The sequence below is a fragment of the Euleptes europaea genome, chromosome 5 (genome assembly GCF_029931775.1).
Source record: "Euleptes europaea isolate rEulEur1 chromosome 5, rEulEur1.hap1, whole genome shotgun sequence".
Taxonomy (NCBI): domain Eukaryota; kingdom Metazoa; phylum Chordata; class Lepidosauria; order Squamata; family Sphaerodactylidae; genus Euleptes; species Euleptes europaea.
In genome coordinates, this window is record NC_079316.1 from 54,583,496 (window position 1) to 54,595,850 (window position 12,355).

General features: G+C 40.3%; 1 protein-coding gene across 1 annotated transcript in view; it reads right to left on the reverse strand.

The window, feature by feature from the left end:
* SLF2 (SMC5-SMC6 complex localization factor 2) overlaps positions 1-12,092 on the reverse strand; it is a 49,113-nt gene extending 37,021 nt beyond the window's left edge. The window contains exon 1 of the mRNA XM_056849906.1: positions 11,965-12,092. Within this exon, the coding sequence (XP_056705884.1) occupies positions 11,965-12,092 (128 nt within the window). The remainder of the gene's footprint in view (positions 1-11,964) is intronic.
* Positions 12,093-12,355: the final 263 nt, after the last annotated feature.

A 12,355-nucleotide genomic window follows, 5' to 3' on the forward strand; every position in this document is an offset into this window, starting at 1 on the left:
ACATCTCTTTCTTTTTTGCCATCAAGACACAGCTGACTTATGGAGACCCCATAGGCTTTTCAAGGCACGAGACATTCAGAGGTGCTTTGCCATTGCCTGCCTCCACATCAAGTGGTGGTTTGCCATTGCCTGCCTCTACATCACAGCCCTGGTATTCCTTGGAGGTACCCCATCCAAATACTAGCCAGGGTCAGGACTAAGAGTGCGTGACTGGCCCAAGGTCACCCAGCAAGTTTCCATGGTGTGAGTGGGGATTTGAACCTGAGTTTCCCAGGTCCTACTACAACACCTTAACCACTACACTACGCTGACTCTCTCACATCTCTAAACAGGGATAATTATTTGGGGCTGAAGAACTCACCTCATGCTCTCCAGTAGCTTATGAAACACCTATTTACTTTAATCACATCAGGCTTTACCATAGTTGTCAAGACAGAAGAACAATTTTGATTTTTGCTATCTCTGTGTTTTCCATTTGATTATCTCTATATTCTCCTGAGAATCAGCATTTTGCTTTTTTCACACAGGCCTAGCTCATTTCATTCCCATAACACCAGCTGTTGCTTGTACCATCAACAGGCCTGGCTATCAAGGTCACCAGCTGATACCACTCTTAATTAACTGAGTGAGAACATCCGTGTGAAGATGGGAGGGGTGAGATTTCTCATCTCTTCTGAGAGCCTTATTCTAGTTTAGACCAGTTTACCCCATCTACAGACTTCTCCCAAATGTCCATCCAGTTTGGGAGTTTAGAGTCATCTGTACCAGGTTCACTTTCCAATAAATTCGTAGCAGCTATGCTTCCTTCTGACCTTGATTTCCAGCATGTTATTCTGTCGCTCAGAAGAATATCTTTAAAGATCAAGCTTATAATGTAACATGTTAGTATTATGTAGCCAGCTAGATATATTATTTTATTATTGCAGTTGCCTATTGACTATGTAACTTGTATTTTTATCTTTTTCTTGGAACTTTTCTATCAATAAAACTTTTTAAGCTACATTGTTGAGTTCACTGGCCTAACCCAGAGCTGAGCAGTCACTCTACTGGTATTGAGACAGGGTCTCTGTCTTCATTAACAGTGACACTGATAGCATTTCAAAAAAATAATTTCAGCTTTAAGGGATTTGTACTTGGCCAGATGACAAGAGTCCCTGGAAAAGACAATCATGCTAGGAAAAGCTGAAGGCAGCAGGAAAAGAGGAAGACCCAAATAAGATGGATTGACTCTATAAAGGAAGCCACAGCCCTCAATTTGCAAGACCTGAGCAAGGCAGTTAAAGATTGGATGATTTGGAGGACATTGATTCATGAGTCAGAAGCGACTTGATAGCACTTAACACACATAATACTTGGCCAGATACACTGCATATGTTGCATATATGTTGCATATTTATTTTTGGCATGAGGTAAGGGGCTAAAATAAGATTGTTTTAAAAGTATTAAGCATCAGTGGTTTTGCTTTTGATGTACGTACAAAGGAATGTGACTGCAGTGGAATTATCACCTGGTCCTAAAAGATGAGGTTTGTGAGCAAGGTGCTACTGGGGCAAGAGGATACAAGTGGGAGAGCTGTACTTTCAGAATGATCACACTTCAAACTCTAATTTTCAACAATTCCTACTCTACAGAAAGTGGCCCCTCTTCAATACCCTGCTGCCTTCCAGCCTTCCTTTCCACAGCCCAACCATGACTTGAAGCCAGCCCAGCTTTTGGGGTGAAGCAAAACAGTCAGGCATGCCACTATTCAGCACATGTGCCAGGAGTGTCTATCCCTAATGTATATACTGACGATATATATAAAACGCGACTAAATGAACTGAGCTGAAATGATTGTATCCAACTGGGCTTTTCCTAATATTTACCACCATTATCATATCGCTGATAACTAACTATACACCACCAATGAAATTCAGCTGCACCAGTGCAATCTAGTTATGCTTAAAATGACTCAATAATAAACAAATTGTCACAAAAATGGCTATTTTGCATTCCTTTTGTTCAACTTTTTAATGTTGCAGAGGGAAACAAATTCTTTAATAATTTTTATAACCCCAACGCATTTAGTGTGCAACTACGTCAGGGGGGCCATTGCTAAAAAGAATTGGAAAGATTCCCCCTGACGAACCTGAGGTTATAAATATTATTAAATAATTTGTTTTCCTCTGCACCACTGGTTTCCTTGCCTTCATTTTGCATCCTTTTCTTCATCAACTTTTTAATGTGCCATAAAGGGAAGAAGGCTACAGCTTTCAGCCATATAATAGCAGGACAATTTGTGCATATACTAGCCTTTACAGTACTGTATTCCCTCACACAGAGTAGACCACATGTTTCAGACAACAAAAAATAAAAATACAATCTGGGAGTATAAAAGCTCATCATATAAAATACCACTTACAGTGCTGTTTAAACCACTTTTAAACAGCACTGTAAATCCTGTGATATAATCCTTATGTTACATAAACACCTAGCTAAATCTGTATTTAATCCCATATCTCACAAGTGTTTAGAGAAAAATAACTTCAAAACAGAATATATTACTGTTAATGTAATTCAAATGCAAATTAAGAACTAAGCCCTTAGGTAACTAGGAAGACAGGTCTTATTGACAATACGGTCACTGAAAGTCATTAATTTTGGCAAGATTCCTATACCTTCATGCCTTTAAAAAACTGATGTTACTAGGTTCATGGTTTTAGTATCAACTATCACCACAATATTATGCGGCATATAGCTACTATATTCAAGATTAGTTTCACTTTCTCAGATAGGAAGTGTTATTAGCCAAAATTCCATCTCAGAAGATTAACAGGAATTTCCATTGCCTTGCCTATATTATTTTAGGATGGCATGGGGAGAGGAAAAAACAAAAGGAGTTGTGATAACAAGGCATACTGCATGCCAGAGGTTGGAGCTGACTTCACTAAGAGAGCAGGTTTTTTGTTTTTATCTATGCTGAGATTTTTCCAAGCAACAGATCCTGTTGGGGTTCAAAACACGTTAGTGCTTGTTCCCACGTCCACACAGCTGGCACTCAGGTTTATTTAACAGGGCATATTTGAACTTTAGATATATTAAAAAGTAGACTGCATTTCTACTAAAGTCGTGAAGTAAGATTAGCTGGAACCTGAACCAACAGCCTCCTATGATGTGCACTAGTAGTTTCCATCAACTAGTAGTTGATGCTCTGGAATTATCATCGGAGGAGAGTCAAGAGAGAGAAGAAAAAAGAGATGACCACACAGCAATATTAGAATTAAAAATAAAGGAGAGCTGGATTTGCATACGTGGCATCAAAGAAAAACTGGAGGGAAAGGACTTAAAAAATTATTTGAAACTGCTGTTGGCTGAATTTCTCCAGGAGGAAGAAGCAATTGTGGAAGGAATGATCATAACAGCCTACAGAGTCAACTCTGCTTATGCAACAAGAAATAAAGTTCCAAAGGATTGTTTGGTTCAACTTTTTTCTAGAAGTCACCGGGACCTGATTTTGAATAAGCATTTTGCATCTCCACTCACAATAGAAGGTACACCGGTGAGGTTAATGAAGGAGATTCCTGGAAGACTACTGAGGAAAAGAAAAGATTTTGCAGAGATTGTGGAACAGCTGAGATTTAATGGAATACAACATAGATGGGAATATCCACAATGCATCTCTTTTCTCTTCAAAGCAAAAATGTTTAAGATTATAGATACTGTTAAAGCTGAACAATTTTTAAGAAGATACGACAGAGATCTGCATAAACCACCACATCAACCATCTAAAGACATTGTTGGAAAGGATCTTATTGAAGAAAAGGCGGCAGAAGCAAGTGGTGGGCAAAACCCACCATAGTCAGAAGAGGATTCACAAGAAGACGGCTGAACTATTTTAAAAACAGGAAGAAGAAACTAGAGGAGGATAAGGGGGGTGGGAGTGAGATTAGAAATGGGAAAAAGTTTAAGAAGGGGGTTAGACTGAACGCTAACATGTTACAAATATTGTCTTGGAATGTTAATGGTTTAAATTCTCCTAATAAGAGGAAGAAAATATTCTATCCCTTACAAAAGTCAAAAGCTAATATTTTTTGTCTACAGGAAACTCATTTTACCAAAGGATGTTATTTGGAGCAATTAAAATTGGGTAAATTATTTACATCATGTAATGAAAAGGAAAAAAAACAAATGGTATAACAATGTATATTCCTTTGACATTAGAACCTAAAATTCTATATAAAAATAAGGAGGGGAGGATCCAATTGGTATAAATTGTAAGTGGTTTTCAAAAAATATTGTTAGTTGGCATCTATGCACCTAATAGCAATCAAAAAATGTTTTATAATGAGTTGGCAGTGATATTAGCTGAACATGCTAAAGAAAAAATGATTTGGATGGGAGACTTTAATGGAGTGATGGATCCAAGATTGGATATATCTGCAAAGAAGAAAAAGGGTAAACGTGAGGGTAAACTACCAGGTATTTTTAATCTTATAGAATATGCTGAATCTGTTACTACACTCATTGCAATGATATTTTTAGATGCAGAAAAGCGTTTGATAATGTAAATTGGAAATTTATGAAAAAAGTATTAGAATATATGGGTTTGGGTCAAAATTTTCAATCAGCTATTGGAAATATTTATACTTATCAAACGGCTAGACTGTTGATTAATGGTAGTTTGACAGCACAATTTGAGATCCAAAAAGGTACAAGACAAGGCTGTCCTCTTTCACCATTATTGTTTATCCTAACGTTAGAAGTTTTATTGAGGAAGATTAGAACAAATAAAGATATGATAGGCTGTCAACTTGGGAGAAATCATTTTAAGGTCAAAGCTTATGCGGACGATTTAGTTTGTTTTTTAACTAATCCTATTAGTCAAATTAGGGATTGGAATAAAATGATTGAGGTTTATGGGAAGCTTGCGGGTTTTAAAATAAATAAAACTAAAATATTGGTTAAGAATATGACATTGTTGCAGCGGCAAGAATTGTCAAAATGTTCAGGTTTCTCTATTGAACATAAAGTAAAATATTTAGGTATTTGGTTAACCTCAAATAACCTTAAATTATTTAAAAATAATTATACTACAGTATGGCAGCAAATTACTATAGCCTTGAAAAACTGGGAAAAAATACCTCTATCATTATGGGGTAGAATTTTGGTGATTAAAATGATGGTATTACCCAAAATGATTTTTTTATTTCAAAACTTACCAATAAAAGGGGCCAAAATATTTAAAATATGGAAAAAAGATATTTTAAGTTTTTTATGGGGTAAGGAAAGACACAGAATAGCATATAATAACTTAATTGAATCAAAGGAAACAGGTGGTTTAGGGTTACCAGATTTAAGAATGTATTATGAGGCATCCTGTTTCGCTTGGTTCAAGACCTGGATTTTATTAGAGAATACTAAAATATTAGAATTAGAAGGTTTTAACCTACGTTTTAGATGGCATGCTTATTTATGGTATGAGAAAGAGAAGGTAAATAAGGATTTTAATATTCATATTATTAGATTTGGATTATTTCAAATTTGGAAAAAATATAAAAGGATTTTGGAAAACAAGACCCCGGGATGGATTAACCTAATAGAAGCATACATGAGAAGAGGGATACATCTAAATTTAGAAATGGATATATATAGGGAAATTATTGAATATAAGGAGGGTAAATGGGTTTTAAGAAGTAGAGAAGAACTTAATATTAAGGACTGGTTTATGTATTATAAATTAAAAGATATATTTAATAAAGATAACCAGGTGGGATTTAATAAAACTAAATCTGAATTGGAGAATATATTAATAAAGGGAAATAAAGGATTGATAGGAAGACTATATAAATAATTAAAATTAATTTAGAACAAGAAAGAATTAAACCAGTAATGATAAAATGGATGAAGGAGTTAGGATCTAATATTGATTTGGACATATGGGAAAACTTATGGAAGAGAGAATTTAAATTTACAATAATTAATGAAATTAGAGAAAATTTATACAAAATGTTTTATAGGTGGCATACAATGCCTGTGATGATATCTAAAATGAAAAAAGAAGAGGGGGATTTATGTTGGAAATGTGGAAAGGAAAGAAGCACTTTTATGCATGTATGGTGGATATGTAAAAAAATTAAAAGCTTTTGGAAAAAAGTTATTAGAGAAACTAATAATTTGATTAATGTGAGAGTAAAAAGAGAACCCTCATTTTGTTTATTAGGAATTCCACAAAACAACATAGATAAATATGACAGGGTTATTTGTCAATACAGTTTTGCCGCTGCAAGAATAGTAATAGCTAGAGTATGGAAACAAATGAATAAATCTTCAATTCGGGACTGGAGAAATTATGGATTTATATGAGGATGGCCAAACTAACGTAATTCCTACATGGAAAGGATTTGGAAGAATTTAAAAAAACCTGGGGTAAGGCCGCCACATATTGGGATAAACTGGCAAAAATGGATTTTACTATTTTATTTAGAGAGTTATAGAAACTAGATTTAATAATTGTATATTTTATAGTTAATATCTTTAAAACTGTTAAGACACTTCTACGGAAGTCGGGTGATGGGTCACTTTTTTAAGGTGGGTGGAGGGTCAAAAGGGTATCTTAGTTTTTCCAATTTTATATACTCTGTAATCGTAAATGTATTGATAAGTTTATATAGATACTCTTTTGTATTTTTTAATGTTTTGTATTATTATTATTATTATTGTGTTTGTTTATTATTATTGTGTTTGTTTTTATTTTATGTTATAAAAATAAAAAAAATAAAAAAAGATGTGCACTAGTAGTCCTGAAGGTAGGTAGCAGAGAAAGAAAGGCTGATACCATCTTCCAGGTTTCAGCATAGGACCACCCCCTACTAGTAGTCCTGAAGGTAGGTAGCAGAGAAAGAAAGGCTGATACCATCGTCCAGGTTTCAGCATAGGACCACCCCCTACGCAAAAGTACCTTTTATTTTCCTTGATGTAGCCATAAATACTTTCAGGCCAATCCTGGACAATAGATTCGGACTGTCTGAGGTTGTCTCTCTGCTTGCCAGTCTGCCTCCCTCTCAGTCTTCTAGCTTCCTTGGTGTTTTATGCATGGTCGCTTTAACCTCCTTTATTCCCCGTTTCAGCCAGGATCAAACTTTTCAATATGCACAGTATCTCATTCCTTGGAAGCTCAATGCTGTTTTGACGCAAAACAAACCCGGCTTTTTTCATTCCTCTTCTGGCCCGAATTAAACCGTTCATCCTGGCTCATTCCGGAGTCACAAAGCATGCATACTCCGTTCTCGGGTTGAGCTTCCCCACACCATCACGCCCCACCCTTTTCTAACCCCCTCTTCAAAGCAGCATGCAGATGGTTAAACATGGGAAAACAGAAGATTGGCTTCTCTCACAGCCAATCACAAAACAGTGTGTAAAGAGGCAGGGATTCAAGTGCTTCCTGGGAGCTCTTTCTGAGCAAAAGAAAGGCTGTCGAAGGCTTTCACGGTCAGAGTTCATTGGTTCTCGTAGGTTATCCGGGCTGTGTAACCGTGGTCTTGGTATTTTCTTTCCTGACGTTTCGCCAGCAGCTGTGGCCGGCATCTTCAGAGGAGTAACACTGAAGGACACTGAAGAGACACTATCCTTCAGTGTTACTCCTCTGAAGATGCCGGCCACAGCTGCTGGCGAAACGTCAGGAAAGAAAATACCAAGACCACGGTTACACAGCCCGGATAACCTACGAGAACCAAAAGGCTTTTTAAAAAACGAGGCTTGGATTTCTCCCCACCCCCTTCTTTCAGATCGCTCCGTTTTTTGTTGGTTGTTGTTGTTCTTAAAATCCTTTTTTATGCAGCAGTTGGGTTTGGGGGGAAGGAAATCTCTCACAGGCAGCACTGCGAAGTAAGCCAATTACAGAGCAGCATTTAAAGGGGTGGGACTTGATTTGAGCTTGGGAGATTGTTTTTCTGTATTCATGGTTCAATTAGTACACAGTTTCGTCCCTGATCATTCAAGCCAATGCATAGTTTCCCCCAACCTGGGTTACTTTAATGTGCGATGAACCCAGGTCCAAACAGGGAGATCCAACCCATGCATAAAAGACCCTTGTCTACTCAACTGGTCGGTCCCTCCTCTCCCTGCAGCTTTGGTCTCCTCAGCTTGGATACTCTCTAGCAAGAGTACAGGCAGCATCCAAAAATCCATGTGCAGGTCCTTAAGGGGAAGGGCTTGCTACTGCAATGCCCCTTAAAGGCCCAGAGATCTCCTGAACAAGATTCAGAAAAAAAGCAACATCTGCAACTGGATAAGATAATCAGCCACCCGTCCTACATACAATCCATGAACAGAAGCTTCTGGCAAGCACACAGGCCTGTTTGCATTAGGCTGACCAGGTTGCCTGATTTAGTGACCGCCCACCACGCATTTTTGTCCCCCACTGCTGCTCTATAGAGTGCAGGAGAAAAATGGGCGGGAAGCAATACGGCATCTGTCAACACCATGACATGACTTCCAGCTGTGTTAACTGGAAGCAATGCCACTGCAATGTGGGATGCTTGAGAAATCACCCAAAACTCTAAGGTTTTTACCATAGTTTCACATGAATCTTTGAGAGTCCTGCAATGCAGTGATGACTTCCTGCTGGGTAGCTGGAAATGACATGTCACAGTATCCACAGACAATATTTGGGTAAGTTTCATCCTTCCCAGTCTCGTGGGGATTGCCAGCCCTTGATGTAAACTCTAATTTGCAACCCAGTCTCTAACTCCAGATTGACTCTATGTTTATGCATGCATCTTTAATTCTGACTAGACCCTCCTCACAGGATCAGCCCCAGAACTCTATCCCACCTAGTCCCAATCCAACTTGGACTCACGCAGCACATTTTAAGCATGTCTACTTGGAGATAAATCACTATATTCAATTAGACTTACTCCCAAGTATGCATAGGATTGCAATTTTTACTTTCAGCTCTCTGCATGCGCAGCTGTTAAAGCTTCAGAGCAACGATGTGTTAGGGACACCTCCGAAGGTTAAGCATAATTTCTGTGAATAAGGTCTGCTTCAACAACCTTTTACAATTCCAAGTCACAAACATGCGAATTGGAGCAATCCTGTAAACCAATGGTACTAATTTCCCAGCAAGTTACATCAACTAAGAGATGACTTTCATATGCCCTGTATGCAACCCTACCAAAAACACACAACGTAAGAGATGTAACTATTAAGTATATAACTATAACCTTTTAAATTAACAAAATATCTCTAAGCATGTAGGACTGTCTCTTCCCACCATGGTGGAAGCCTTGGCGAGTCCCTGCATATCTGGATGAGAAGGGACTCACTCTTTCAGCCCATTCCTGAAGGGGGCAATTGCAGTGTGCCTAGTAACAGCGCACCCGCACTGCTCCCTGATCAGTTTGCTGCTGGGCACAGCAAGCTGAAAATGGTATTTTAAAGAAAACCCCATGAAACTCTCCATAGAGTCTCACTTTGGTGCCTGCAAAAAGGGGCGTTCCCGGGCCGAAAGGGCTTTGGAAGCTGCCTAAAGGCAGCTCTGCCAACCAGGAACACTGCTTTCGGCACTGGCACAAGCCCTTGTGATGGAGATACACTGCCAGCAAGGCTGTGCCAGCACCAGTAGCTCACGCTGCTGCACGGCTCCCCTGCAGCAGCATAAGTTCCCCTGCGCTGGTGTCCATGCCTGTTTGGATGGCGTAAATGGCACTTATACCGCTGTATGGGTCACACCACCTCCTCACCCATTTTGGCCTCCCCTTCAGGATTGCATGGTTTGCCTTCTCACTCTCTTCAGAAAACTAACATGTTACCCTGCACACCTGAATGTATACATCATAGGTAGCTGGAGTCAGTTTTCAAGCATAAATCCATCACCCAATTCTGAACAATAAGAGAAAAGGGTACAGGCAAGCCTGGCACAATCTGAGTTCATTCACATTTTTATGGAACCATGATTAAATTTGATGCCTGAACACATCCTAGAAAGAATACATTATTTCCATTCATGATCTTCAAACGCTGAGTGAGACTCTTAATAAATAAATAAACCTATATCCTATAGGTCGCCAGTAATTGCCCTGCCACTGTGTTTGTGCCTTTAAAACAGCCCAACAAAAATTAAGCAGGCAAAACTTTCTCTTGCTAGGAAAAGTGGTAAGGAAACCATTAGCTCCATTTCTTCATGGCAGAAGCAATTAAAGGGGCCAGAAAAAAAAAGAGAGAGGCAACCCACATTACAGTTGTAGAAAGATTTAGTAGCTGTTAACAACTAATCTGACAACTCTACATGTAGGACAGCTGAAGTTTTGGACTGACTATTTGTATGTAACATAAGCATCCCTAAACCCTTTAGGTTTGATTTACTCATATGCTCAAAGAATTTGGCTGAAGCATTAAGTTGCTCAGAAGTTACAGGTGAGAAACAAGAAGGTTCCAGTTGTAAAGGCCGGAGTGTTTGAGAATGGAGAATTATATTTTAACAAGAAATATGCTAAGGTTCCAAACTAGCCAAAGCTTATATGAAAGTCTTTTACACGGATAATGTGGGAAGGGAAAGCCATATCATTTATAGAACTTATTTTAAAGTTTTTAGTGGGTAGCAAAACATTAAGATGAGAAAAGGGTGAAGTAAAGGTGCAGCTAGAGAGAACCCAACCTTGATTTGTGTGCAGAAAGCTGGGCACCAGAAACAAGATGTGTACACTTTTGGTGCTGTACAAAGAGATGAAAGGGGCTACTCTCACCTAACATGAGGAAAGACAGGCAAGAAAACTTCCAGTTCTTTTCCTGCTTTCTGTTGTACATGCTAGGAGAAGACACAATGTAATCATCAGGGACAGAATACAAAATCAATGTACTTGATGTATACACAATCAAGCAATATGACTAGGATCAAAATGAAGGTGCCCAGATTTGAGGGCTGGGGTATGATAGTATATAATCAATAAGATTCAATGTACACAAAAGCAAAGTGACTTACACTGGGTAAAAAAAAAAAGCCTAACTTTTACGAGGCTGTGGCTCACGAAAGCTCATACCCTACTAGAAAATATTTTTGTTAGTCTTTAAGGTGCTACTGGACTCTTGCCCTTTTTGACTACTACAAACAGACTAACACGGCTACCCACTGTGTAGGCTATCTATGTCACCAGATGAGTCATGAAGTAAAGAATAAGGGGGGGCGGAGAGAATTAGTTTCAGACATTGCAGCGGTGGAAAAAGAAAGTGAAAGGAGAAGGAATAAGAGCTAGTTGTAAGGCCCAACAAATGTTATCCATTCCCGCCACCTTTAAAATACCGCGCACAATCCTGGTTGCTTCATCTCGAGAAGGAATACTTAATACGGGGAACACAGAAAAGGCCTCACAATGAAAAACGAAGATTTGGAAGAGAGCAGGAGTCCTGCAAGCACATTAAACACCAACAAAATTTGCTCCAGCATAAACGATCGAGAGTCTGAGCTCACTGCACTCTCACACAGCCCGAATAAAGCACTTTCAGGGCGAAAACGCACGGGCGCTTGAGCCTCCTTTCTTCCCTGTTCCAGCCAGGATCCAGCCAGGATCGAACGCACGGATGTGCGTTCGATCCTGGCTGGATCCTGGCTGGAACAGGGAAGAAAGGAGGCTCAAGCGCCCGTGCGTTTTCGCCCTCAGTCCACTTTCAGCCCACCTTAACGATCGTTCGCAAGTGGATTTTGCCCGTTCGCATAGTAAAACCCACCTTCAAAGGGCATTGAAAGCGGATTGGGAAGCGCATTATTTGGGCTGCCTCGTGAACGCTAAAACATCAGCCTTCAAACCGCTCACGTCCCGTTTTCATTCTGCTACAACAGGCCAGCACAGCTACCCCTCTGGAATTATCAGCGTAACGTTTGGAAGCGCCTCTAGAGCCCCGCGCCAGGCTCTGAAGAAGTCGTGCACGTGAGGGGAGACGCGGCGGCCCCCTCCCCCCCGCCCCCTCCCCCCCGCCCCCTCCCCGTACCTGCCATTCCTGGCGCCGTCTGCCCGGCCCGCCAGTTTACAATAGAGCCTGGCGGGGCTGCCGAGGGAGCCCCACAGGGCGCGGCCGTCCCCGCCGCTGCTCGGGCTGCTGCTGAGGTACTGGGTCATGTCTCCAGAAGCGGCACCACCCCTCGGCCGCTAAGGCGAGGCGAAACGGGCCCCTCGAGCGTCCCGTTCTCCATAGCACGGCGCTGCCGGCCAGACGACAAGGCGGGCGGGGAAATCACAAGCAGAGGCGCCGATTGGTCGAGCCGAGGGAAGGACGGTTTTTACTAATAAGCTGACGTCGGGTGAACAAGGCGGGACAGGAAGCCACGCTCTTCTTCTGGTTGGCTACAGGAAAACGGACAGTATGTCAATATGCTCCCGGC